The sequence below is a fragment of the Pygocentrus nattereri genome, chromosome 13, assembly GCF_015220715.1.
Source record: "Pygocentrus nattereri isolate fPygNat1 chromosome 13, fPygNat1.pri, whole genome shotgun sequence".
NCBI lineage: Eukaryota > Metazoa > Chordata > Actinopteri > Characiformes > Serrasalmidae > Pygocentrus > Pygocentrus nattereri.
In genome coordinates this window covers 34,982,504-35,010,055 of record NC_051223.1, presented here as the reverse complement: position 1 = coordinate 35,010,055, position 27,552 = coordinate 34,982,504, and the positions used below count along the sequence as shown (strand labels likewise).

Sequence of the window (27,552 nt, the reverse complement as noted above, 5' to 3'; positions counted from 1 at the left end):
CTTTTTACTGCTGTCTTAACTGCACACGTTTTGTGTGTGTATTATGTTTGTAGAGTTTATCTGGACTGCTTTTTTCGACTCTTCCTTTCTGTGCTTCACCAAGCTGTAAATAGAGTTGACGTCACAACACAATTCACACTGTATCAAAAATTTCAACGTACCTGATTTCAAAGTTTGACTTCAAAGGCCGATCGTGTGGTAAATACTGATGGGAAACTCATTTTTCCAGTTAAACTAAGACCACGTTGATCAACAGTGAGTGGTGAAATGACTGGAGATGTCCAGCTGTCCGTTGCACTTCGTTGTATCTTATGCAGCTCTTCTCAAAGTTCTGCCTTTGTTTCTTAAAAAACAAGCCTGAGATTAGTTAACAACGCCATACAGTTGGAGACGAGTGAGTGATGACTACTGGGGACATAGACCACACAGTAGCCTCTTAGCTCCAGTGCAAAACTAAAGAAGCAAACCTCAGACTGCATTTTGAGTGAGAGGACAAAATGTATAAATGTCATTTTTGGCCACATCATCACTTTAAGAAAAGTGTCAGGGTCAGGAGGAATGTTATAGGGAAAGATGCATCAGTGGAGAAATGGAGTGGGATTTCCTCCGTGCCCTGGAAAACTTCTAGGCTCAGGACAGGCTGCCCTGAGTCTGCTAGGTCTGTGTGCGTATGTTCTGTATGGGAAACAGTGCTCTCCTTCACTGGCCCTGTTAACTGTCCTTGAGGCAGAGTGAGTGTGTAGGTGTGTGCGCGAATATATATTTATAGCATAGGTACAAGTGACTATGAATGTACTGTAAGGGGGCATAAAGGCAGATTTAGTGTTACATCTCCCCTTGTGTCAATGCGTCAGTGTGTGGTGTTTTCGCCTTCCTACACCATTCTGTTTACACAGGCCTGTCCCTGCCGGTCCACTCATGGCACCAACTGTGTGCGTGTGTGTGTGTGTGTGCGCATGTGTGTGTGTGTGAAGAAGTTGTTTGGGCATTTGTTTTTCTGGCACCAGAACTTTACAGTCTTGGTCATTTTTGTTATTAGTAGCAAATATACTATAAAGAAATGTGTCAGTTCCAATTTATGAATTTCGTTTTTCTCATAAATTTATGCTCATTCCAAATTTGGTGCCTGCAACATGTTCTGAAAAAGGTAGGCCCAGAGTATGTTTACCATTTTAAATGTCACCTTTCCTTGTAACAACCCATAATAATCATTTGGGGACCAAGGACACCAATTGGTCCAGTTTTAAAAGCAGAATCATCTAGAAAGCAGCATATGTTGTTCTATATGTATACATCTTTCAGTGTTAATGGTGCTTTCACAGCGGTGCAAGTTACCCACTAAAACACCCGCATACCATGACAAACCTTGATTTTTAACTTTACACAGGTAACAATCAGAATTTTTTTTTTCTTCCTTGGCCTGGAGAACATGACATCCATCATTTCCTTAAACATGTTTGTTTTGTCAGACCGCAACACTTTTGCATTATTCATCAATCCATTTCAGATGAGCTTGAGCCAAAAAAAGTCGGCGGTGTTTCTGAACGTTGGTGAAATACAACTTCCTCTATGCGTAGTATAGTCATAACTTGCATTTGTGGATGCAGTAATGAACATTGTTCATTAACAACAGTTTGTTAATGAAGTCCTGAGCTCGGGTGGTGATATCCATCACAGAAGCATGGTTTTTAATAAAAGTTCTGTCTGAGGAATTGAAGGTTTTTGGCATTCAGTTGTGGTTTATAGCTTTTTCCTCTACAAACAAATATTTATAAGGATTCCCTGAATGTTTTCATGATGTTTTTTTTCCACTAAGTGTTGAAATGCTAAAATCCTTGCAGGAACATTATTCTTAAACAGTTTACTCATAAAATGCTGGGTGCTCCTTTTATACCCAAGCATGCCCAACATTTCACAACACTGCAGTCTTATACTGCTCTTGTCTTTGGAAAATGTTGCAGGGATCAATTTTAGACTGAGCAAATATATTTAGAAAAACAATGAAGTTTGTTTTCATTTAAATACAAGTCTTTCCAAATATTGCATATCCACCCCTGGTCAACCGTGGTCAAGACATAAAATCAGTATATAGTCCAAGTTTAGGACCATGAAACAGAATTTTGTTTTGCACATTAATAACATTTACTTTTGTGAAAACTGTTCAGGTTTGTTAACCACTTACACTTCCAGGCTCACCACATCCTATGGCTTGTTATTTAATTACTACATAGAGAGAAAAGGAAACAGTTTGTTATAGGAATGAGTAGTAGAAAGCTTGACCTGCTGGTGGGTCCTGCTTGTTTGCTGGGCTACTGTGGGCGATAATTGCGTGATTGCTCTATCCTGTTACATGCCAGTGTAACTATTGATTGATTGGACCTCCCGGTGGGCCCTGGCCTTTAAGGGGTTTTGTCCGGTTTAGAAAAAAAAAAAGAGGGCTCTAATATTAAGAAAGAGCTTGTTAATGACTTTTTTCTGTCCTCTCACTCAAATTAGAACATTTCAATAAAATTAACCTGTCATTGAATGAGTAGCCTCTGAGATAGTTAAACATTAAAAAGAGCCAAGGGCAAAGTTGGCAACCAGATTCAAGTCTGCATCACATTAGAAATAGTTAAGAGCATTTGGTTTGGAAAGCAGTGCTTACACATGGATTGTGCTAGTGTAGTGTATCATCCAAAAAGGGCTGAGGATCGTGGAGTTATACAGTAGTTCCATGCTGCTTTGACTTTGTGCCAGTTAGTAGTTATTAAATGAACTCTGTGACCCAGACTCCTCAACTGGCGAGAGAGAAAAACAGTCACTAGACGCCATGGCTGCACATTCTTAGTGGTGGGGGAGAGAAAGAACCCAACGCTGAGCTTCATGTCTGTCTCCCTGAGAAAGTTCAGCAGACGCCAACACCCACCAACCCACTCCATCTGTCTCATTAACCTCGGCTGGGCCTGTGTATTTACTCTGAGTGGCAGCAAGAGACAGATCAAGGATTACTGTACTCAAATGTATCATCATGCCTAATAGTAAATCAACACTAGTACCGTTTAGCATTGCTCTGGTCATAATAACTGATCCTCACTACCTTTCATTTATTGCATTTGTATGTGTTATTGATCATTAACACATGTTTATATAGTGGGGTCTGTAACTGAACTGGTACAGTATCTCTGGAACAATGGAACAGAACCCTTTTTAATGCATATATAATGCATAATGCATTTCAAAGGACCATAACTAAGAAGCATTCATTGATCCTACCAGGGATGATTCAATGCATGGGTTTACCTGGGCTCAGGGGCACAATGTAGTTCAGGGCTGATTATCCATCCCTAACAGTGATTTTCTTCACATAAATGCCATTTATATTGGTCACTGTTGATTGGCTAGATTTATTAAAACATTAGATCTGGTGTTGATTGGCAGCTATAACAGATGCATTTGGAAGTTCCAGGCACATATAGCAAGATGTATGAGTGGAGCAAAAAAAAATCTCCAAAAGGAGATCAGCTAGTCCACTAGTTAGCTTTCATAGCTGGAGTGGCATGTTAATATTAATCTTGACTGCTGTCATCTTCAGCAGTGATGTTGATCGAGAGTGACATTAAAAGGCATTACATTATTTCAGCCAAGAATAGAAAAAGAAAGAAGTAAAGATAAGGAGGGGTTCACGACTCCTTTAAAGATTGTGCAGGCAAATAGTGCAACAATTCAAGAATAACATTTGTCAATATAAACAGCAGAGAAATTTGGCTTTTCGTCCCCTACAGTACATAACATTAAAAGATTCAGAGAATCTGGAGAAACCTCCGTATGTAAGGGACAAGGCCGAAAACCAGGATTGGCTGCCCGTGATCTTTGGGCCCTCAGTCAGCACTGCGTTAAAAGCAGATATGATTCTGTAGTGAAAATCACTGCATGGGCTCAGAAACTCTTCTGAAAACCACTGTCTGTGAAAAGCCTGTTGCTGCATCCACAAATGCAAGTAAAAAACGGAATAAAGAAGAAACTGTACAGAAACAGGGTCTAGAAATGCTGCCACTTTCTCTGGACTGAGGTGAAGTGGAGAAGTGTCCTGTGGTCTGACGAATCAAAATTTGAAATTCTTTTTGGAAATCATGGAAACTGTGTCCTCCGGGCTAAAAGACTACTCATCTTGTTATCAGTGCACAGTTCAAAAGCCAATATTCATGATAATATAGGGGTACATAAGTGCAGATGGCATGAAGGCACCATCAATGCTGAACGATACCAGTTTATATATACACACACATACATACATACATACATACATACACACACACACATATATATATATGATGTGACAAACATGATTTGATTTGACTGTTTAAGGACAAGACTGAATTCCAAAGTCTGTTCATGTCTATGGGCTACAGATATTAGGCAGTCATCAACTATAAGCAACCAAGTACTAAACATGACAGTTGTGTTTAATTAAAATGTATTACAAATATCATTGCCATACTACACATTCTCTAAAATGATGTCACCATTTAAAAAGGGCAGTTATTTTTTAATGGTTTATGATCGATATGTAAATACTCGAATTAAAATGAGAATATTATATTCTGTACTTGTGGTTTCATTTCAAATCCAACGAGTGCAGAGACAAAACAAATATTATGTAACTGTCCAGTTGCTTACAGACTGAAGCCTATATTCATGGGAGAACTAACCTGGGTTCAGTATTTTTAGTATGAGGCAATTGGTAGGACTAAATTTGGACCGAGGAAAATGAGTTCTTGTCTATGAAGCCCTTTCAGCATGTTTTCATCTCACTGAAGTCCTAGTGCTGTAATTAGGGCGAGCAGCCTTAATTAGCTCCAACGCTAACATTGTTTTAAAGTGTCTAAGCAGATTAACCCTGTATTAATATATCTAATCCCACAGCATTAATCCTCTCCAGGGGTGAGTACAAACGAAGCGTCAGTAATGTGGCCTCATAATTAGGCTAGATAGAGCTCAGAAGAAACTTTGGCACTGCTGAAGGAGTTGAACAGTGCTTGGTGAAAGATGCTTCTCAGAGATGTGTGTTAGTGGTCCAACTCAACAGCTGCTATCTTGAGCATTGATATTCCTGCATATGCACTGTTATTTTAGAACTGTGTATTAAAGCAATGTTCTAACAGACTGTCTGACAGACTGCTGCTTTAAATAAGCAGCATTTGCCTTTAGGTTTTTGTAATTATGCCATTCCATTTCGGGAAAATGCACAGGGTGTTCTAAATCTTCAGAGAAGGACTAATAGTGTCAATGAAATAAAAAGTCTGTAACCAAGATGAGCTGAAATGCACTGCTCTATAATAAAATATACCAGCCTTGCTTAAAATGTTAACTGTAAAAATAGTTTTTTTTATCCTGGTCAGTTCCACCTCTGCAGCGCCCCTCTGATTCAACTGTGCTATAGGCCTGGATGCTGTGTCTTCGTACCGAAGTACAATGACACGTCACAATATACAAATAAGTCAAACAGTGCTACCGCCGCTGATGATGCCCTACTCATGCCGCACTCATAAATATGAACATATTGGCGCTTAGAGCGAGGAGAGAACCACATTCACGTGTCAAGCTAAATACCCTAAGCATCACCTCACAAGATAGGCATCTGTACCAACTGTAAATAACTCGATAATTCTAAGCTTAGTTTGTAATAAAGATGTTGGGCTGATTAAGTGAGGATTCTTGAGAGTCTCCATAAAGCTGCCGGTGTTGCATCCAATTCATGTTTCCCTTCATAACTCAAATCCTCGGGCGCGTGCACTTACTGGGGTGGTCTAGTCACCTAATGCAGGTTTAACAAAAAAAAAAAAAAGTCTTGATTAGCAGCTATTCTGTCAGCACAAACCACAATAAGACAGAGGAGGATAATGTTTAATAAATGTGTGTTCAGTTAAATAAATTGAAATGCAATGGTAGAATTATAAGGGACATTTCTTTTATCCAGTGACTACTATAAAATATTCAGTATCTACTATGGAACTAAGATGCAGGTTGTGAAGTTTTGAGATATGGGCCCTCTAGAGTTTGAGGTTAATGGTATGGCCATTAACTGACTTTTCTCCTTGGGGTTATTGTCATTAAAAGATGATCTGATTAGTGACAACCTCATCTTTCCATCTGTTTGTACACAGATTGTAGGAGTACAGTAAGCCACAACGATGGCGTTGGTCCAGTCCCTCCCAGTCACCACTGACCACCAAGCTCCAGGCCTGGATGCCCGTCCGCATCGTTCCTCTCCAGTTTCACCCACCCCTCTTGGAGCCATGGGTTCTGTGAGCAGCCTTATCCCCAGCCACGCTGCATACCATGGCCGGACCAACCTGGAGGTCACAGCTAAACTCAGACGGGGTACACCAGGCTCGGGCCGGCTCCTCTCTGAGTCTTCACAGCAAGGTCTGCTTGGGAGTCGAACGCCGTCGAGCAAGAGGAAGGCCATTGCAAGTCGAGGGAAAGGAATTGGCGGTCGATCGTATTCACATGAAGACTTGATAACTGACTGGAATGATAACTGGTTGGACTCAGTACGGGGAGGAGGGGAGATGCCAGTGGACGGGCCCCCTAAGTTAGTCCCTGTGTCTGGGCAGTTGGAGAGGGTGAGTACCTCCTGGTCTGGTTTACACATGGAAATATAAACTGCTGAAACAGTCCGTTTAGTGGTGCAGTAGTCAAATCTTTGTATTTATTAAACATTTGTTGTACTAGATAGACTAAAATACACTGTCAAATACAAAATGTGCAGAAGTCCTTTTCACATTCATTACTGATTTTACATTCCACAGAACATTCAGCAGGCCATTATCCGACCGACAGCCTTCAAGCCTGTCGTGCCAAAGAGCAGAAATGCCATGCAATACCTCTCACCACGGCTAGGTGGCGGCCTGTCCGGGAGCCAGGGAAATCTCAACTTGTTGTCTCCAGATCAGGACATCACCCCTGTAACCACAGAGAGACGCAGCTCCTACAGTGGAGCTCGAAATGGGCTGCTCAGCCAGTCCTTCACCATGTCAGACTCAGCCCGGAACTCTTTAACTAATCTTCCCACATACAGTGGCCCCGTATATAACTTGAACCATGTGGAAGCTACAAAGTCTGTACTTAGCCATGGACACTCCAATTCAGACAGCGGACGTTCATCCTCTAGCAAAAGCACTGGGTCTCTGGGAGGCCGTAGTCAACCAGGCATATCAGACATGGGGTCTGGTGGACCTTCCCCTCCACCTATAGAGGCTTATGAGGCCATTGTGAGAGACTTGGAGGAAAAACTGAGAGAGAGAGAGCTGGAGCTGCAGCATCTCAGAGAAAACCTGGATGAAAATGAGGTAGCGATTTGCCAGGTTAGTGAAAAAGTTTGTGAGCTCCAAGGAGAAAAAGGAAAACAAGGAGCCAGATTGCTGTCCTCTGACAGTTGATTGTGGGGGGGGGGGGGTATCCATAAAAACACAGCATAACTGAAGAGTACATAAAGGCAGTAGAAAACGGAAGTGTGAGGTCTTTTTTGGCTGGAATAAGAGATACAAAATGCCTCAGGCAACCTAGAAATGAGGTGCAGGCCAAAAGTGAAATGAGAAATTTTAAAACCTTCAAAAAAAAGTTTGTAGGGCCAAGATCTGAGCCCTGAGGAACCTCTGAGTCACTATGAAGAAGTGCCAAATAACTGCATGTGCTGTCATCATTGGTGAATTTTAATCTCTTTGTTCCTGTGGGCAGGTATATGAGGAGAAGCAGAAACGCAGTGAGTTGGAAATGGAAGAGCTACGACAGAGTTGTGCCACCAAGATGCAAAAGGCATCGCAGAAAGCACAACGGGCGCAACAGCTGCTGCAATTGCAAGTCTTCCAGCTCCAGCAAGATAAGAAGAAACTGCAGGAGGATTTCTCACAGCTTCTACAGGAGCGGGAGCAGCTTGAGGAGCGCTGCGCCTCCTTTGAACGAGAACACACACAGCTGGGGCCCAGACTGGAGGAGACCAAATGGGAGGTGAGATGTGGGAGAAACTAGTGAAGAGACAAAACTCTTTCCAACATCCTGAAAATTTTAGTTCCAAGTCTAGCGTTACATAATTGATCTGACTAGGTAACTACCACTGAAATATTACAAAAAGTATGTTTTGTTTTAAATTTGTTATATAAACTACTTCTAACTCGCTGAAGTAAATGCAGAAATTCCGTAAAAAGTGCAGATTTAAACCAGTGGTCACCAACAGATGGTCCTGGAGATCTACCTGCCTTCAGAGCCTAGTTCCATCCACAATCTGCAACACTTGCTCCAGCTAATAAACCTCTTAAGAAGTTCTTGATTGGCTGGGTCAGATGGGTTTGTGTGATGTGAGAGGGACCAGTAGCCTGTTAAGTACAGAACCAAACACTTCAAGAAAGAGTTGATGACCACTGATCTAAAATGTCAAGCAATACTGCATTAGTATCTATAAGATATATGATTTGAGTTTGATGAATTTTCTTACATGGTCATGTTTTATGAAAACAAAACAAAACAAAAAACTATACCTTTTTCCCATATGTTGATCATTGTTTGATCTTGAAGCCAATGGCTGAAGACAGAACTGCAGACATGAATCTGTGGACAAAGATTGTAAATCAAATGTAAATGTAATACACTACGAAACTAATTTAACTTAATTATTTCAGGATAACAATTTAACTCTTTGAGGTCTTCCGAAGTGTATTCGAGCCAAGTGTTAGACTGTCTCTAATAGATTTGGGTTTCAAGGAACCTCAACAGCGTTGTATCCCTAAAAAAAGGCAGAGTAGACCTTTAGATGGTTACGTGCAGTAAGTATTGTTTTATTAGGTCATGGTCATTGACTGTATGGTTCTTTCAAATTGGTGTTTTTTCTGAGGTTTTATGGAATAATTAGTGCTTTTAGGAAAAAAGTGTGAAATGTTTGCCACTACTGGGTTTAATGTTCCTCACAGTACTTCAACCAAAGAGACACGGCATTGTTAAAAGCACATTATGGCTGAACCACTCAACTAGCACCAAGCCTTTCACCTTAATTACACACATTGTTCTTTTACTCAAAAAAAAAAAAATTCCCCACCACAAGAATGCAGAAGTACAGGACGTGCTTCCTCAGGTTTAGCTTCACATTGTTGTAAAGGCTTGTCTGGTGCTTCATGTCCTATATACTGGAGTGAAGGCACTCTAGAATTTGTAAATGCAGACTGAACACACCTCTTTATACAGCACTTAAATGAGCACTGAATGTAATGTACTGCAATTATGTGTTGCATTTTCTTGCATTGCACTGTTCTCTGGGTATCAGTGACTTTGTTTCTAGCAGTATCTGAGCTCAGGACTGTCCTTCTCTCTAACCTGTTGGTAACTAGCAATGATACTTTCTCTAGACAGACAAAGCGCTTCTTGTAAGTGGCTCTGGATAAGAGCGTCTGCTAAATGCTGTAAATGTAATGTATCTGCAATGCAGTCTCAAATGCTAAAATATTCACATAATGAAGTTCTCTTTGAACACACAAGGGCCTCATTTCTATTCTTTTTTTAGCTTGTCCAACTCACCACTCAGATGTGCGTCACACCCGTTGCACAAGTGGCCACTCATGACAGAAGGAGAGGAGGCAACTGAGGTGTAAATGATTGAAATGAATCAGCCTCGGTGAGCTAATTGGCTAGCCATGCAAGACATTTAAGATGTTTGAGCGCAACACGACGTGCAAAACATTTAGGATGTTTGAGCGTAACATGTGTGTGAGTAATTGCTTTGTCTGTTGTCTGGCCCTGAGCTTGGAGTAGAACCACACGGTGTTGTGCCTTTATTTTTCTTCTTGTTGGCTATGTAGCCTTTAGCATGCTAACGAGCTAGCTAGCAGAGGAAATTTGTGAGGTTGTGTTAGCAGTCATGTGTAACAGCTGGAGTAGTTCATAACTAAAGCCAAGCTAAATATGTTACGGTTTCTGCAGGTTAAGCATGTTCGTTGTTTATTGCTATAGAATATAAACAGCCCGTTTCCCTTTAGTTTGAATAAAGCAGCGAGTTGGGTTGATTTCTGGGCAAGTTCACTCGATCCCTCGCTCCTCTGAGGGCTCATTTAACATCCTTCACCTGAGCTTATGAAGTACTGGAACAGCCCTAAGATGGCATTGGCTTTTCTTCCCGAGAGGAAATGATGAGGCCAAGGGCACAAGAGCTTGTTAAAACTATTGGGACAGGGGGGAGGTTTTCCAGTGTTTTCACTCCTTTTCCAAGACTTCTGAAGTTCCTGCTTACAGTTTTCTGACTTGTAAACCAAAAGTTTACATTTACCTGGTTCAGTGCCACAGAGCTGCAGTACTAACCCCTTGGAACATGGAGCCCAAAAAGTCAGTGACAGAAGGAAATTGTTTCCTAATTGTTTAACAGTTTGGTGACTTTTCACATTCGACACTTCATGTTTAAGCCACATGTTAGTTGCCCCACCTCACCTTAGACTGCATGCAGGGACATAACAGTGACAGGATGTCAAGTGCATTTCTAAAGGAATTAACTTCTTTGAAGGGGTCATTGCCAAAATCATTGCTATGCTAGTTTTAAAGAATTTAAACCTTTTTTACTAGAGATGTGAACATGTACTCTGATAACTATTCAAGGTGCTAGTATTGGGAAAACTAGGTTTTTGCTTCATTTTATCATGGAAAGATGAAGGAAAACAATTTAGCAATTTTCTGTTTGAACAATATAGTAAGATGCATTGAGTTTGCTTATATATGCAAGTATGTAAGTAAGTAAATAAGGTCACTTTACTGCTACACAACATGAGTGCCTTAAATGTGAGTGTGGGAGGGATGCATGGTTAAGGACATGACCTCAGCAACTCTGGATTTAGCCAACATCAGCTAGACAATGCAACAAAAACATATTGGCACACTGTCCACACTGTAAAAAAAAAGACAAGTCCTCATTAACATCTAGTGTTGTACCAGTTAGCTCTTGTGTGCTGCATATAACACCAGTGCTGTCTCGACATTAGTGTTGGCCAAAGTCCATTTTTTGTTTGTTTTTTTTCCTGCTGTTAACGGATTCTGTTTGTTAACACTTAAAAATGTTGGCTGAAAATAATTAACCAAACATAGCCTATTGCCTGATTTACCCCAAGGAATTTTAAATTGCACTCTGACATAAGTCATGACTGGCACACCCCAAATCATACTACAAATGCGTGACTCCCCCAGGCAGTGGCATAACCAGCTGTATAGACTATAAAGGCTTCAATCTAGGCCCTCACAAGTGCTGGAGGCCTCAGATCAGCAGGTTAAGAAGAGATTCTTTTACAGTCTGGCCAGTTACCTAACCTGAATTTATGGCATTATGTCATAAGCTATCAAATATGAATAAAGCTTTTTTTTTTATTATATAAGTGCACTTTGAGTCATTTCTCAAATTTACTTTGTGCAAAGAAAGTGAATTTACATTCTCAGGGCAGCTTGCTTTTGTTCTGTGTTCTGAAGCTTCTCATTTCTCTCTTTTTGGCTGAGGTCTTTGCAAAGTCTTGCCAGAGCTTGTCTTGCAATTCTAAGCCTTATGACTTATTGGTTTTATTGGACTTATTGGTGTTTTTCATGTTCTTTGGCCTAGTGCCTGTCTACCGATTTTTCTGACGGATTTCGTCTTTGTTTTGGTTGCCTCAGACTATTTGTATTATTTTTGGCTGTAATAAAGTCAGTTGGCACTCGGATCCACTCAAGTCTGTACCTTGATGTTACAGCAGTGTAACAATAGATTCCCCCTTGTGCATACAAAATTATAACCTCACTCCAGTCATAATTATGTTGTTGTCATTTTTATAGAGCATATGCAAAAGGGGTGAGGGAGTGTGATGTTGAAAGACCTGAAATACCCAAGGACCCTAGTTTATATTACTCATGATGTGCCTTAGTTCTGCATCAGATAACAGTATCACTCTTTCTTCTAGTTTTTCTAGGACTGGCTCTGACCTCATTCTCTCCTCTCTTACAGGTGTGTCAGAAATCAGGTGAGATCTCGCTGCTGAAGCAGCAGCTGAAGGACCTGCAGGCGGATCTGGCTCAGCGGGTGGGAGAAGTGGTGACTTTGCGTGGGCAGCTGCGTGAGGTCCGAGCCGAGCTGCAGAATACCCAGGCCCAGCTGCAGGAGGCGCACACACACTCGCGCACGCGCACCCTGGAGCTGGAGGTGTGCGAGAACGAACTACAGCGGCGCAAGAGCGAGAATGAGCTGCTGCGCGAGAAGATGAACCGGCTAGAGGAAGAGCTGACACGCATGCGTGAGGCTCTGAGCGAATATGCAGAGGCTCCGCCTCTCACGCACGCTCACGAAGCAGGGATAAGCCCTGGATATAGAGGAGGAGGGGGTGGAGCAATTCCAGAGGAGCAAAGGCTGGCTAGTGATGGCGAGGACGTCAAAGGTCAGCGCGAGAGTTCCAGACAGCACCTGGACAGGCTGAAGGAGGAGCTGGTGCGCGAGAGACAGCTTGTGTTGGACCAGGCCACTGCGTTTGAGAGCGAGCGTAGGTGCTGGGAGGAAGAGAAGGACAAAGTGATCCGCTATCAGAAACAGCTGCAGCAGAACTATGTACAGATGTACAGGCGCAACCGTGAGCTTGAGACGGCTCTGCGCGAGCTCAGCCTCGAGCTGGAGAAGCGAGAGCTGGACGACGAGAGCAGCGGTAACGAGATCACTTTTGACGACGTTGCTGCAACCGAGATATAACACTCTTAAACCTACACAGCTTTTAAGGCCACACCTTTTAAAATGCAAGGACGTGCTTCTTAGGGCACAGGTTAACACATTTGATTGACAAGTAGCTAGGGGGCGTTATCTGACAGAACTAAAGTGACAGACAAAATCAATAAACATTTTGAAATGGACACGTAATAAAATAGAAAACCTAGACAAGATTGGGCCTCACAGCCAGATCGGCCTGGGTTCGATTCCTCAGCCGGGCAACCAGGGTCCCCTCTGTGTGGGTGCTCCAGTCTTCCCCCCACATTCCAAAGACATGTAGGCCAGTTAGAGTCACTAACTTGCCTCTAACGTGTGAGAGTGTGTGTGAACCTGTGTGTCTGCCCTGCGATGGACTGGGGACCTGTCCAGGGTGTTTCCTGCCTGCCACCAAGTGAATGCTGGGCTTGGCTCTAGCACCCCCCATGACCCAAGAGGATGAGTGGCTTAGATGAATAAACAAATAGAGAACACTTCCTAAGCAAAAATACAAGAAAACACAATTGTACCAAAACTAGCATTTCCTAAAAAAAAAGTTTGTCAGTTTTGAAATGTTAATCTTTCGTCTTTCACGTTCTCTCAAATCGCTTTCTTGCATTTGCCTACTTGTCAATCAGATCAAAGCTTTCCCCATTTAGAAGCACGTCCTGCTTCTATTTTGGGCCAGAAACATACTCAACGCAAAAGACTGAATTCAAATGACAGGGCCCAGCCAACGCATAGCAAACACACCTTCCTGCTGTACAAACCCAGCTTGCACTCTTATGTTACTATGGTGGTTAAAACACAGTATTCCCAGAGGTGATAGAGGAAAAAAGTCAGCACCTGTAAGCAGTACAAGTTAGCCAGGCTTGGCTGTTGCTCTAGTGCCCCTCATGGCAATGCTCAGAATGCAGCTTGTGTTTGCATTGTGAACTGAATTGTAACATTTTGGAATGCAGCGGCACAAAATTGTGTGCGATTTGGAGCATTTGCGCTCACATACTTGCGTGAAGTGTTTCTGGCCTTAAGCACATTTAAAAAGGCATCATCTGAACGCCCACTGACGCAACACGGAACATACAAAAGAGCAGCACAAGTAACCCATTCACATAACACTGTAATGCTAAATCACTGCACCCACATACACTGCCTGTCAGAAGTTTAGGGACACCACCTTCTTTTAGAGATTAAGATTTTTACCATTATGTTTCAATAGGGCCTCACAGCGAGGAGGGCCTGGGTTCGGTTCCCCGGCTGGGTGACCGGGGTCCTCTCTGTGTGGAGTTTGCATGTTCTCCCTGTGTCTGTGTGGGTTTCCTCCGGGTTCTCCGGTTTCCTCCCATAGTCCAAAGACTTGCAGTCAGGCCGATTGGGCATGCTAAATTGCCCCTGGGTGTGAGTGTGTGAGTGACTATGTCTGTCTGCCCTGCGATGGACTGGCGACCTGTCCGGGGTGTATCCTGCCTTCCGCCCTTAGAAAATTAATGAATGAATTTTTCCTTTCAATAGGAAAAATGCCTTCAAAAAACAAACAAACAAAAAAAGCCATTTGCCAACAATTTGGCATGTTTTGAAACACTTTGGCTGTTTTCTTTGCCAAACTATCATTGAAAGTCCAAGGAGGTTTAAACACCTGAAGAGGTCGAGTGCTGATGACAGCTGACGTCAGGGGATCAAATATCTGAGCTTTAACTTTTGTTCCCAATGTAGCACCATCACTATTATTGTCACAAATATGTGCATATAAATATATTCCTCAATATAAACCTGCCCAGTCTTTAATGTTTTTACAAACTGACAACAATACATGCTCATTTGTTAAAAACATCAAAAGCTGAGTCACTAAACTTTCAACAGGCAGTATTTGGGACCCTGCAGAGATCTTTAATGTAATATGGTTATTTATATAAATATAATATTACTTATTTGAATAAATGTGTCACATTGTGTGACTATAGTGTAGGCCAAGGTCAACCCAACAGTCTTGGTGCTCTCTATACATGTATAGTGCATTATTAAAGATCTTCACACCTTGCATTTATAATGTTTGTGTAGCAGAAGTATATTGAGACTAGTGGTTGTATTTGCCATACGGTGTCATTGCAGTTTTCTGTTGTGTTTAGTGTTATTGCTCTCATGTAAGGGCGCCGTGATGGTAAACATTTTGGAGATTAAATACATATTTTTGGGAATGGTCTCTTGGGGGACCATGTGGATGTACCTTCTGAATGTTGTACAGATAATTCAATGTTTGAAAATCACTTAAGTGCACTTGGTGGAAGAGACAGTGGAAGAGAGAATTGTCCATCAACTTTAACTCTGAGGTTGAATTGGAAGAACACAGGATCACAAAAATAACACATGTGATATACAATATCTGTGAAAATATTTTGTTTTTCCTCAATTTAGAAGTTAGATCAGACCGAATGCACCAACAGAACAGAAGTGCCACATTTAAAATCTATTTTTCAAAAATAAACAATAAGAAAAAAAAATGTAAACAATTGTTAGTGATCTAAAAGTAGATCGTACCCACAGTATACTTATAAAAGTGCATCCTGAAATTTTCATGATAAAACACCATATGGCCAAGTGTGTGGACCCCATCCTGATCATTGGGTTCAGTTGTTACAGCCACACCCATCGCTAACGTGCATAAAATCAGACACACACCGTCAGGAAATATGTCAAACTGAGCTCAGCAACATGGCACAGTCATAGGATGCCACAAGTCAGTTCTGCCCTGGCCAACCAAGTGATATTTTAAGAATGAATGAATGGAGACCCTTATTAGTAACACAAAGGGGAAGTTTCACCTCCGCATTTAACCCATCCATGAAGTGAGACACCACATACACACTAATGAGCACACAAACACTAGGTGGCAGTGAGCACACTTACCCAGAGCAGTAGACAACCCTCTCCAAAGAGTGCCAAACTGCCTCTCAAAGCAACATCAGCACAAGAACTGTGCATCAGAAGCTTCATGAAGTTGGTTTCCAAGCCCAAGATCACCATGCACAACACCAGCAGCCAGCTCAGAAGTATAAAACATGTCACCACCGGACTCCGGAGCAGTGGAAATGTGTTGTCTAAAGTGATGAATCCCGATCTGGCAGCCTGATGGTATAATCTAGGTTTGGCGGGTGCCAGGAAAATGCCAAGTCCTGGGAATGTGCAATGCCAACAGTTATCCCCTCCACCAAGGAGGAGGGATAATGGTCTATGCTTCCAGCTTTGTGGCAGCAGTTTGGGGAAGGCCCTTCACTGTTCTAGCATGATTGTGCCACTGTGCACAAAGCGAGGCCCATAAAGACGTGGTTTCATGAGTTTGGTGTGGAGGAGCTCCAGTGGCTTACACCAAGGGCTGACCTCAATCCCCACTGAACAACTTTGGGATGAATTGTGACATTGACTGTGGGCCAGATCTTCTGTTCTGACCTCACAAATGCTAAATGGACACAAATTCCAACAGATACATTCCAGAATCTTGTGGAAAGGCTTCCCAGAAGAGTAGAGGCTGTTACAGCCACAAAAGAGAGGCTCCATGGTTTTGGAATGGGATGTCCAACTAACTTGTATAGATGTGACAAGGTGTCCACATACTTCTGACCATATAGTGCACCATTTATACAGCCTGCTCTCCACCTCATTATTATAGAGGAGCAGAAAATCTGAAAGTGGTTTCTATAGCATTCACATTTGCTAGATCCCTGGTGCATTAGGGGTGCTGATCCAAACATGTTAGTACCTTGGACCAGAGTATAAGAAAATGTGGTACCATAGCAATTGTCATTTTTGCCCACTACAAAACAAGCAAGTGCAGAAAAGTGAAAGGTGCACCGTATCGCCCTTGCCCAAAAGTACTGTGACACACAAACCCATCAGGCAGAAGCTTTGAGTAAAGTCACTTCGCACAACAATATTCCCATATTTCCTTATCATGGCAGCATCCCCCACAAAGAAAAGGCGACAACTCTTAAGTCTGTTTCTGCAGTAAAAGAAAACCATGCGAAACTGCATTAAAATACCTACATGTGGTTTTGTATGTAGATACACTATAGATCTTCACTAATATATTGTATACAATGATTAATAATGTATAATTATAGGAGTAGCCACTGTGAAAAGACCAAAGCATTGTCTGATATATGATTCTGGTTGTTTTGCCATCATTACATGGTGTATCACACAGTATGAAAGCTATGTGGCTATAAATATATAGTAATTTTTTTATTGACTGTATTTGTATGAATCCATTCTATTGTATATTTTTCATGCTGTATATTTCTTGTACTTACAGAGTGTTTTTTAATAAAACCCAGGAAATAAATGTTGCTTTGAGGAATGATGCTGATACGCTTCACTTTTTCATGGGTTTCAAAAGCACCTTATGTAGGCCATGAATTGTGGGCAGTGAAATGATTGGCAAATTTCTCTTTTCTTGATGCAATAGTTGTGGTATCGTTTCCCCCAGTGTTGCTCAGCTCCGGTACATTGGCTTTAGGTGTTATTACCTGCTGAGTTGAATCTTAATGTCAAAATATTGCAGTCTAAATTACACATGCAAAATAGTTGAGGACTTTGCATGCTGATGGGTTTAATATGATCAAGTCACATGAACGTTTTGGTCATTCTAGAATAACATGGACATTTGAGGCTTGAAACAGACATATTGACCTGTTTTATCTTGCAGCAATTCAATACAGAGTTCTGACATGCTGGATCCCCCATCTAACAACTGACAAACGTTTGTCAGATTTATACTTGGTCCAACATATCTAGGACTTCCAGAAGGCCTTGAGCAGGGGTGCACAACTCTGGTCCTGGAGGGCTGGTGTCCAGCAGGGCTTGGAGGTTTCCCTACTCCAGCACACTCACTAAACTGGCCAATTAATAGAAGAGTGTGATCAAGAGTGTTTGAGCAGGTAAATCACCAAACTGCAGCGCTCCAGGACTAGATTTGTGCACCCCTGGCATACAGTGACCTCTTCTCAGGAAATTTGTCAAGAACACGATTATTTGGTTGATCGGACAGTTTTCTGATGGGCTTGTCTATTTAATGTAATTGTTATGACTGACATTCGAGGCAGAAGCATGTCTGAAACCCCTCCTTTCAATCTAACCTTCTGTTCCTGAAAGTGTTCATAATCCCCACAGCCACCTCCCTGTTCGTCAGTCCCGCATTAGTCCTACTACAGCTATGAGTGGGGCTCTGGCCTTCTAGCCACAGGCAGAAGCTGCCCAGAACTCCAGCGGAAGTTCGGAGTTCTCCCTCCATCCTTCAATCAAATCTTCCCTCATACTTTTACCACAAGTTGAAGGTATGGTCTGAACTCACAAAACCCTTGTATTTCTAACCAAAGCTTAGAAATACAATGAAATAAAAGTATTTAATACAGCAAACATGATTATATTGAATTAAATTGAGTTTACTGACAAGGATCTCCCCCCTCAAAGGCCCTGAGGGTTCTATCTGGACCTTGATTTCTTAACATAATAACTGCACAGCGCTCAAGTCTGTGCTAGCGACGTTTCTCCTGAATGTAAAGAACTCAATCTAAAACAATTGCAGTCCTAACATCATTTGTGATTGAGGCACAGAGAGTCAGGCGTGTGATTAGGCCTGTGATTACAGTTGTGGTTGGGAATGAAGTCAGGTTTAAAACTTGATTATGTCTCCCTCAACTGGCTGGCTGTTGGAATTCCTTCAGTATTTAAAAAGGCACATTAAGTTAAGTGATCCTTTTTTAATCCCACAAACAGGGAAATTCCACCTCCGCATTTAACCCATCTGTGAAGGGAAACGCCACGTACACACTAGTGAATACACACACACACGGGGGCAGTGAGCACACTTGCCCAGAGCGGTGGGCAGCCCTATCCATGGCGCCCAGGGAGCAATTGGGGGTTAGGTGTCTTGCTCAAGGATGCCTCAGTCATGGACTGTCAGTACTGGGGATCAAACCGGCAATCTTCCGGTTACAGGGCCAGTTCCCTAAGCTCCAGCCCACGACTGCCCTTTAGGGGGTGCACCGCTCCCAGAGATACTGCAATAGCAGGTCGATGCGTGGAGTGGACGGAACAAGCCCCTATTCCATCTCCCTGCTCCAAAAATCTATTTAATATATGGTCCCCGGGTAGGGGACGTATCAGATATTAAACTGATAACAGATACTACACTTGATCTTAGCCAAAAGGCAGAGAAGCGATTCATTTGTTGATTAAATATTTATGAAACATTTTGTAACATGGGTTGCACTTTAGTCCCTTCCCCGAGCAGATGAATCCCATTGTGAATAGTGCATTGAAGGAGAATTTAAAGAGAAATCAGTCAAATCTTGACTGAGAGGCCATGTCTTCCGAGGATGTGAGTGAATTATCAGCAATTATCTCAATCAATATAATGTCGAATTTTGCATTTGAGATCCAAATATCCCCCCTGTGTATGTGACATTAATACGCAAGAGATATACAACATGGTTCAAAAACTCCTGCCAAACTCAACCTGATACCTCTGCCTTTAAATTATTTCAGGCTTTATAAGGCAGACCAGTGGCGGCCCACCGCAGCAGTCCATGTTCTTTACATAAAATAAACTCTACTCTTCTTTCCAATGTCTTATACAGTGTAGGCAGCTTGATATGGTCATCCCCCCCCCCCCCCCGCTACTAGTAATTACAAGATCCACAGTGGACACACTGTTCAGTCTCAGGACCGTGGCTTTGTTACCTGGAGACAGGCTTCAGATCCTGGAAGAGCTGATTAGTAGCACCGAGGATGCAGAGCTGAAGTGGAACACAAACCAATGAAACCTTTCCTCTCTTAAATCATCATGGGGAATGTGGGGCCAGACTAGGACCATTTTTCAGGCCAGCAATGTAACCCAGGCCACATATACATTACACTGTATTCTGCAAAAGTCTTAAATACAAATAAGTACAACAAAACATGGCAGGATTTGTTTAAGCTGAATGAACAGCTGCTTAAAGAAGATGCATGGTGATGGTAAATACTGGACTTCAAGAAGAGCTTTGGAAAGGATTAATCTTTGACCTACTGCCACAGTGTTATGGGATGGCGGGGAGGCAGGCCCAAGTGCAGAAGTGAAAAGCCGGTGAGAAGAGGACTAAATACCTTTACAGGACAATGAAGCGCGTGTTTGGAAGGTTGTGATTGAGGTGACCCAGAGCCAGGCTCAAACCGCTGCTGTACTGACCGCCGATCGAAGAGACGCTGAAACCAGCGTGCTCAAAACAAAAGCTGAACTAGAAACGTGAAACAAAACTAAGCTTTTCTTTTTTGTTTTGGGGCGATTTCTTTTCTCAGCCTTCTTTTCTTTTTGGGGCGAGTTCTTTTCTTTTTTGTTTTGGGGCGATTTCTTTTCTTTTCTTTTCTTTTCTAACACCAAGTACCGTACCGGTCACCCCTCTACAAAGGTGTGACAAATGCTGCTCTTTGCCACAGCCTTAAGTAGTGGAGTCCGCAGGTGTGTCGAGTTGGATCCAATCAGCCGATGTGCCTCTGGGAATTGGAGTTCCCTGAAGTTATGGCCCATGACCGCCATCGCCCTCTGCTGGCAGCTGGCAGTGCAGGCAGGACACCTTGCTGCCGTTGCCCTCCGCTCATCTCTACACAGTACTAAAGTTTTGTGACTCAGATGTAGTTTGTACATCATTAAAGACGGTCAAATCTGCACTCTTTTTGGGCGGCTTTGATGAATGAGGGCCACTGTCTCATTTATATCTACTCTCTTATTCTTTAGATTTTGTCTTTATTCCAGTTTCATCCATCACTTACTTGAATGTCCTATTTAAGTGATTAAGTGATACTTTTTTTAATCCCACAAACGGGGAAATTCCACCTCCGCATTTAACCCATCTGTGAAGGGAAACGCCACGTACACACTAGTGAATACACACACACACGGGGGCAGTGAGCACACTTGCCCAGAGCGGTGGGCAGCCCTATCCATGGCGCCCAGGGAGCAATTGGGGGTTAGGTGTCTTGCTCAAGGATGCCTCAGTCATGGACTGTCAGTACTGGGGATCAAACCGGCGACCTTCCGGTTACAGGGCCAGTTCCCTAAGCTCCAGCCCACGACTGCCCCTTAGGGGGTGCACCGCTCCCAGAGATACTGCAATAGCAGGTCGATGCGTGGAGTGGACGGAACAAGCCCCTATTCCATCTCCCTGCTCCAAAAATCTATTTAATATATGGTCCCCGGGTAGGGGACGTATCAGATATTAAACTGATAACAGATACTACACTTGATCTTAGCCAAAAGGCAGAGAAGCGATTCATTTGTTGATTAAATATTTATGAAACATTTTGTAACATGGGTTGCACTTTAGTCCCTTCCCCGAGCAGATGAATCCCATTGTGAATAGTGCATTGAAGGAGAATTTAAAGAGAAATCAGTCAAATCTTGACTGAGAGGCCATGTCTTCCGAGGATGTGAGTGAATTATCAGCAATTATCTCAATCAATATAATGTCGAATTTTGCATTTGAGATCCAAATATCCCCCCTGTGTATGTGACATTAATACGCAAGAGATATACAACATGGTTCAAAAACTCCTGCCAAACTCAACCTGATACCTCTGCCTTTAAATTATTTCAGGCTTTATAAGGCAGACCAGTGGCGGCCCACCGCAGCAGTCCATGTTCTTTACATAAAATAAACTCTACTCTTCTTTCCAATGTCTTATACAGTGTAGGCAGCTTGATATGGTCATCCCCCCCCCCCCCCCCGCTACTAGTAATTACAAGATCCACAGTGGACACACTGTTCAGTCTCAGGACCGTGGCTTTGTTACCTGGAGACAGGCTTCAGATCCTGGAAGAGCTGATTAGTAGCACTGAGGATGCAGAGCTGAAGTGGAACACAAACCAATGAAACCTTTCCTCTCTTAAATCATCATGGGGAATGTGGGGCCAGACTAGGACCATTTTTCAGGCCAGCAATGTAACCCAGGCCACATATACATTACACTGTATTCTGCAAAAGTCTTAAATACAAATAAGTACAACAAAACATGGCAGGATTTGTTTAAGCTGAATGAACAGCTGCTTAAAGAAGATGCATGGTGATGGTAAATACTGGACCTCAAGAAGAGCTTTGGAAAGGATTAATCTTTGACCTACTGCCACAGTGTTATGGGATGGCGGGGAGGCAGGCCCAAGTGCAGAAGTGAAAAGCCGGTGAGAAGAGGACTAAATACCTTTACAGGACAATGAAGCGCGTGTTTGGAAGGTTGTGATTGAGGTGACCCAGAGCCAGGCTCAAACCGCTGCTGTACTGACCGCCGATCGAAGAGACGCTGAAACCAGCGTGCTCAAAACAAAAGCTGAACTAGAAACGTGAAACAAAACTAAGCTTTTCTTTTTTGTTTTGGGGCGATTTCTTTTCTCAGCCTTCTTTTCTTTTTGGGGCGAGTTCTTTTCTTTTTTGTTTTGGGGCGATTTCTTTTCTTTTCTTTTCTAACACCAAGTACCGTACCGGTCACCCCTCTACAAAGGTGTGACAAATGCTGCTCTTTGCCACAGCCTTAAGTAGTGGAGTCCGCAGGTGTGTCGAGTTGGATCCAATCAGCCGATGTGCCTCTGGGAATTGGAGTTCCCTTAAGTTATGGCCCATGACCGCCATCGCCCTCTGCTGGCAGCTGGCAGTGCAGGCAGGACACCTTGCTGCCGTTGCCCTCCGCTCATCTCTACACAGTACTAAAGTTTTGTGACTCAGATGTAGTTTGTACATCATTAAAGACGGTCAAATCTGCACTCTTTTTGGGCGGCTTTGATGAATGAGGGCCACTGTCTCATTTATATCTACTCTCTTATTCTTTAGATTTTGTCTTTATTCCAGTTTCATCCATCACTTACTTGAATGTCCTATTTAAGTGATTAAGTGATACTTTTTTTAATCCCACAAACGGGGAAATTCCACCTCCGCATTTAACCCATCCGTGAAGTGAAACACCACATAGTGAACACACACTAGGGGGCAGTGAGCACTCTTGTCCAGAGCGGTGGACAACCCTTTCCACGGCGCCCAGGGAGCAATTGGGGGTTAGGTGTCTTGCTCAAGCATACCTCAGTCATGGATTGTCGGCATTGGGGATCGAACCAGCAACATTCCCCAGTGCTGACAGTCCATGACTGAGATGTATATATATATATATATATATATATATATATTGTAGTGTATTTGCTGAATAATCAGTGCACTTGTCTGGCCTTTTCAATACAATAATGTCATGCATGTGTGCCCTGACCAAGGCAAATGCCTTGTACTCATAACATACTTGACAATGTGAATGATTCTAATTCTGCTGTGCAATACAATGACTGTCAGTCAACTTGGTAAGCTGTGTCATTTCTAAGTTTTAATTTAATGTGTGTTAATGTATGGCTGAATATGTTGTGTGCATAACTGGATGTAGCCATGCTTTTCCCCCAGAGGACAATAAAGTGGATCCTACCTGGTCCCAAGAAAGAACAGTGCAAAGATATGAAATCGCCACAAGAGGGCAGTGAAGGACAATGTACTGATGCACACTACCTTGACAAACATAGAGGTTTGACTTTAGATCTCTTTCTGGTTCAGAGTTCATAGGAAGTTCAGTACTTACTGTAAATCACTGACAGCTGACAGCAGAAAAGCTGCGACACTTACCTGCATGTTTATGTCTGTGTACAGTAATAGCTTCTATCTTGATGTAGTCAGCCTGAGCACTGCGTAGGCCACACGTCTGTGTGTGTGCTAAACATTTGAAATTGTGGTTTTCAATTATGGATTTTAAATTCCATGGTTGTAATCGTTTAAAATGATATGGTTTCCACCCTTCTAGGCCTCCCTGAAGCGAAGCAGACGCTAGAGTAAGCTTTTCTTTGGGTGAGCCATGAGCTGTGGGTTTTTCTAAAACGTGTTAAGACAACGCAGCTGACTAAAGATTTCTTCATCTGTTATATTCATTCCTTTCACGTTGCACAATAAGAAGAATAGGCATAAATGATGTGTGAAAATCCACCCTGAATCAAAGAGCAGCACAGGTTACGCTCAGCAGCGCTTTCCAGAACACTGCCAACAATGACATTAACAGAGATGACGTAACCTCTCGCATTCCCGTATCAGCAAAGGTGTGTAAGTCGATAAGCTTAAAGTTGTCCAAGGTGTGACCGTAGATCTTGTTTTACCCGACAGAGAAAAAAAATGGAAATAGCAGCAAATATGATCTTTCTCACCAAGCATAAGATTAGCAAGACACACTCAGTAAAGGAGTGGTTCTGCAGGTGGGGACCACAGACCACAGTACCTTTCTGCTTTCTGGCTGATGTTTTGGTCACTTTTGAATGTTAGTGGTGCTTTCACACTCATGGTAGCATGAGATGGACTCTACCACCCACACAAGTGGTTCAGGTAGTGCAGCTCATCCAGGATGGCACATCAATGCGAGCGGTGGCAAGAAGGTTTGCTGTGTCTGTCAGCGTAGTGTCCAGAGCCTGGAGGCGCTACCAGGAGACAGGCCAGTACACCAGGAGACGTGGAGGAGGCCGTAGGAGGGCAACAACCCAGCAGCAGGACCGCTACCTCCACCTTTGTGCAAGGAGGAACAGGAGGAGCTGCCAGAGCCCTGCAAAATGACCTCCAGCGGGCCACAAATGTGCACAAACGGTTAGAAACCGACTCCATGAGGATGGTATGAGGGCCCGACGTCCACAGATGAGGGTTGTGCTCACAGCCCAACACCGTGCGGGACGCTTGGCATTTGCCAGAGAACACCAGGATTGGCAAATTCGCCACTGGCTCCCTGAGCCCTTCACAGATGAAAGCAGGTTCACACTGAGCACATGTGACAGACGTGACAGAGTCTGGAGATGCCGTGGAGAGCGATCTGCTGCCTGCAACATCCTTCAGCATGACCGGTTTGGCAGTGGGTCAGTAATGGTGTGGGGTGGCATTTCTTTGGAGGGCCGCACAGCCCTCCATGTGCTTGCCAGAGGTAGCCTGACTGCCATTAGGTACCGAGATGAGATCCTCAGACCCCTTGTGAGACCATATGCTGGTGCGGTTGGCCCTGGGTTCCTCCTAATGCAGGACAATGCTAGACCTCATGTGGCTGGAGTGTGTCAGCAGTTCCTGCAAGATGAAGGCATTGAAGCTATGGACTGGCCCACCCGTTCCCCAGACCTGAATCCGATTGAGCACATCTGGGACATCATGTCTCACTCCATCCACCAACGCCACGTTGCACCACAGACTGTCCAGGAGTTGGCGGATGCTTTAGTCCAGGTCTGGGAGGAGATCCCTCAGGAGACCATCCGTCACCTCATCAGGAGCTGCCCAGGCGTTGTAGGGAGGTCATACAGGCACGTTGAGGCCACACACAACACTGAGCCTCATTTTGACTTGTTTTAAGGACATCACATCAAAGTTGGATCAGCCTGTTGTGTGTTTTTCCACTTTAATTTTGTGTGTGACTTTTGATTTTTGTGTGATTTTGTTGTCAGCACAATCACCTTTGTACAGAACAAAGTATTCAATGAGAATATTTCATTCATTCAGATCTAGGACGTGTTATTTGAGTGTTCCCTTTATTTTTTTGAGCAGTTTTTGAGCAGTATTCCTTTACTGTGTTGATCTGTAGGCGTCTGTTCATAAACATAAACTAACCAAAACTCATTTACTATAAAATGAAATGGTGTTTGTAGAAATTCAGAAAAAAGCCGCGTCAGTCTCGACTGCATATGTGGACATATTTCTATATTGTGCTCTATTTACACAAAGTCAGGTTAGTTCATCATTTATGTTGAACAGACTCTCCCAAAGTTTTACGCTGCTGCGCTGACGTTGAACCGCGTGCTGCACTGGGTCGGTATGAACAACAGGTCAAAACCAGCTCTAAACAAAGTGACCGCTGGGCCCTGATTGGTGCTCTGGCTTTGCGCTTCTTTCGTTTTGACATGTTACGTTTTTATACACACAGAAACCAAAAGGAACGACAGATTTCTCAAAATGTAGGAGGAAAAAGTCGGATATTAGACTCTGAAATGTAGTGGAGTGAAAGGAAAAAGTCGCCCAGAATGGAAAAACTTAAGTACAGACAAATGAAAAAACTACTTAAGTACAGAAACTAATTACATTTACTTAGTTACTGTCCACCACTGCTCAGATCAGTGAAAGTAATGCTACCACCAATACAGTTTGAAGGCTGTGGTGTCAAAAGTGGGGACAGATATGTACAGGACGGGCAAATTCAGGTCCACCCCCCAGAATTTTGTTCCAAATGCCTGGATGTCTCTGCAACTAGTCTGAGCTAACTAGAGAAGCCTGGTCAGCTCCTCAAGGAGGAACATTATCTCATGGACATGGAACGTGAATCTAAACAATACTTACAAGAAATGTGACACATCGTTCACAGCATACTGTGAAGGTGAGGTGGAATGTCTGTGTGACGAAGACCCTTTTTAGACGAGCTAATAATAAACCAGTGCAGCTGAATGTGGGGAAAGGCTCATCAGCTGACAACCGAGGGTTTGCTTGTTTGGGTGGGCTTCACAAAAATCATGTGATCCATTTGAATGGGCCATTCTTCGTTCCATCGCTTAACCTCTTAAAATCTCAGATCTTATTACAAACCGAGTGTCATCATTCAGGAACGACAGGGTCTTCAATGCAAACCGCTGTAGCTTTTCTTCGGTTAAGGAAGCGTGTGATAAAACTTTGGGACTGTGCCATTGAAGGGGTTAAACAAGTACTGTTTCCTAAATGGTTAAAAGTGGTTAGAGGGGTTTGAATGAGGTGGAGGATGCAATCAAATCAGTCAATCACTAGACAACACAGCACCAAAAATCATGAACAGATTTTCAATATTTATTAAGATTTATGGAAAAAAAAAATTCTAGAAATATTTTAGCCATAAAATATTTGATTTTGCCTTTCATTTTTTTTTTTTTCACCAAACCCTGCCCAAGCTTTATCTACTGTATTTCATGACAGGTTACTTAAAGGCATACCAAATGATCTCTTTTTACAGCTCATTTGTATAAAATTAAAACATTTTAGCATGTTTGTATGGAAAAGAAAAATGATCTACACTGCCAAGGATTCATAATGAATGAGAAACCCCTTAATCATTTAACGATAAGCAATAAGATGGGTTAAAAGATCTAGCAATAAAAATTTCATTAAATATTTCAAAGTCGGTGGCATACAATCCCTGAAGCCTTTGCAGGCCAGGTAAGAGGATACAGATTAAACGAGATAAAAACACCATCTTGCTTATAATATTACACACCTAATCTCAAATATTGCACTTCATACCACTTCATACATCCAACCTGAAACCGACGGACCTCTCACTTACTGTTGGTTTGAAATGTTCTTTTCATAAGAGGTTGTGAGATTGTGTGAAGCTCACACTGCAAAAATGGCATCGCGTCAAGTAAAATGATCTTAAATCTAGTTGATGTGTTCAGTATTTCTCCTGTTGAGATCGTTATAAGCTTAATTTAAGATTATTAAGTGATTAAGTGATACTTTTTTGATCCCACAAACGGGGAAATTCCACCTCCGCATTTAACCCATCCATGACGTGAAACACCACATACACATTGGTGAACACACACACTAGGGGGCAGTGAGCACTCTTGCCCATAGCGGTGGGCAGCCCTATCCACGGCGCCCGGGGAGCAGTTGGGGGTTAGGTGTCTTGCTCAAGGACACCTCAGTCATGGACTGTCGGCCCTGAGGATCGAACCGGCGACCTTCCGGTCACAGGGCCAGATCCCTAACCTCCAGCCCACGACTGCCCCAATGTAACTTATTTCTGAACATTTTTTA

The 27,552-nt window shown here is 42.8% G+C and overlaps 1 protein-coding gene and 2 non-coding genes across 5 annotated transcripts in view; 1 reads left to right on the top strand and 2 right to left on the bottom strand.

Annotated features, from left to right (window-relative positions):
* lzts2b (leucine zipper, putative tumor suppressor 2b) overlaps window positions 1-14,043 on the top strand; it is a 37,229-nt gene extending 23,186 nt beyond the window's left edge. For 2 of the 3 annotated variants that reach the window (XM_017717887.2, XM_017717888.2), the window contains 4 exons: window positions 6,147-6,608; window positions 6,795-7,349; window positions 7,723-7,992; window positions 11,984-14,043. In XM_017717887.2, the coding sequence (XP_017573376.1) occupies window positions 6,174-6,608; window positions 6,795-7,349; window positions 7,723-7,992; window positions 11,984-12,715 (1,992 nt within the window). In that variant the 5' untranslated portion in view covers window positions 6,147-6,173 and the 3' untranslated portion in view covers window positions 12,716-14,043. The remainder of the gene's footprint in view (window positions 1-6,146; window positions 6,609-6,794; window positions 7,350-7,722; window positions 7,993-11,983) is intronic. The other variant, XM_017717889.2, reaches the window with a different exon arrangement.
* Window positions 14,044-18,734: 4,691 nt separating this feature from the next.
* LOC119265046 lies at window positions 18,735-18,922 on the bottom strand. The gene has a single exon (XR_005131368.1). It is a non-coding gene; the product is annotated as a U2 spliceosomal RNA (small nuclear RNA).
* Window positions 18,923-20,821: 1,899 nt separating this feature from the next.
* LOC119265045 lies at window positions 20,822-21,009 on the bottom strand. The gene has a single exon (XR_005131367.1). It is a non-coding gene; the product is annotated as a U2 spliceosomal RNA (small nuclear RNA).
* Between the last annotated feature and the right edge of the window lie 6,543 nt (window positions 21,010-27,552).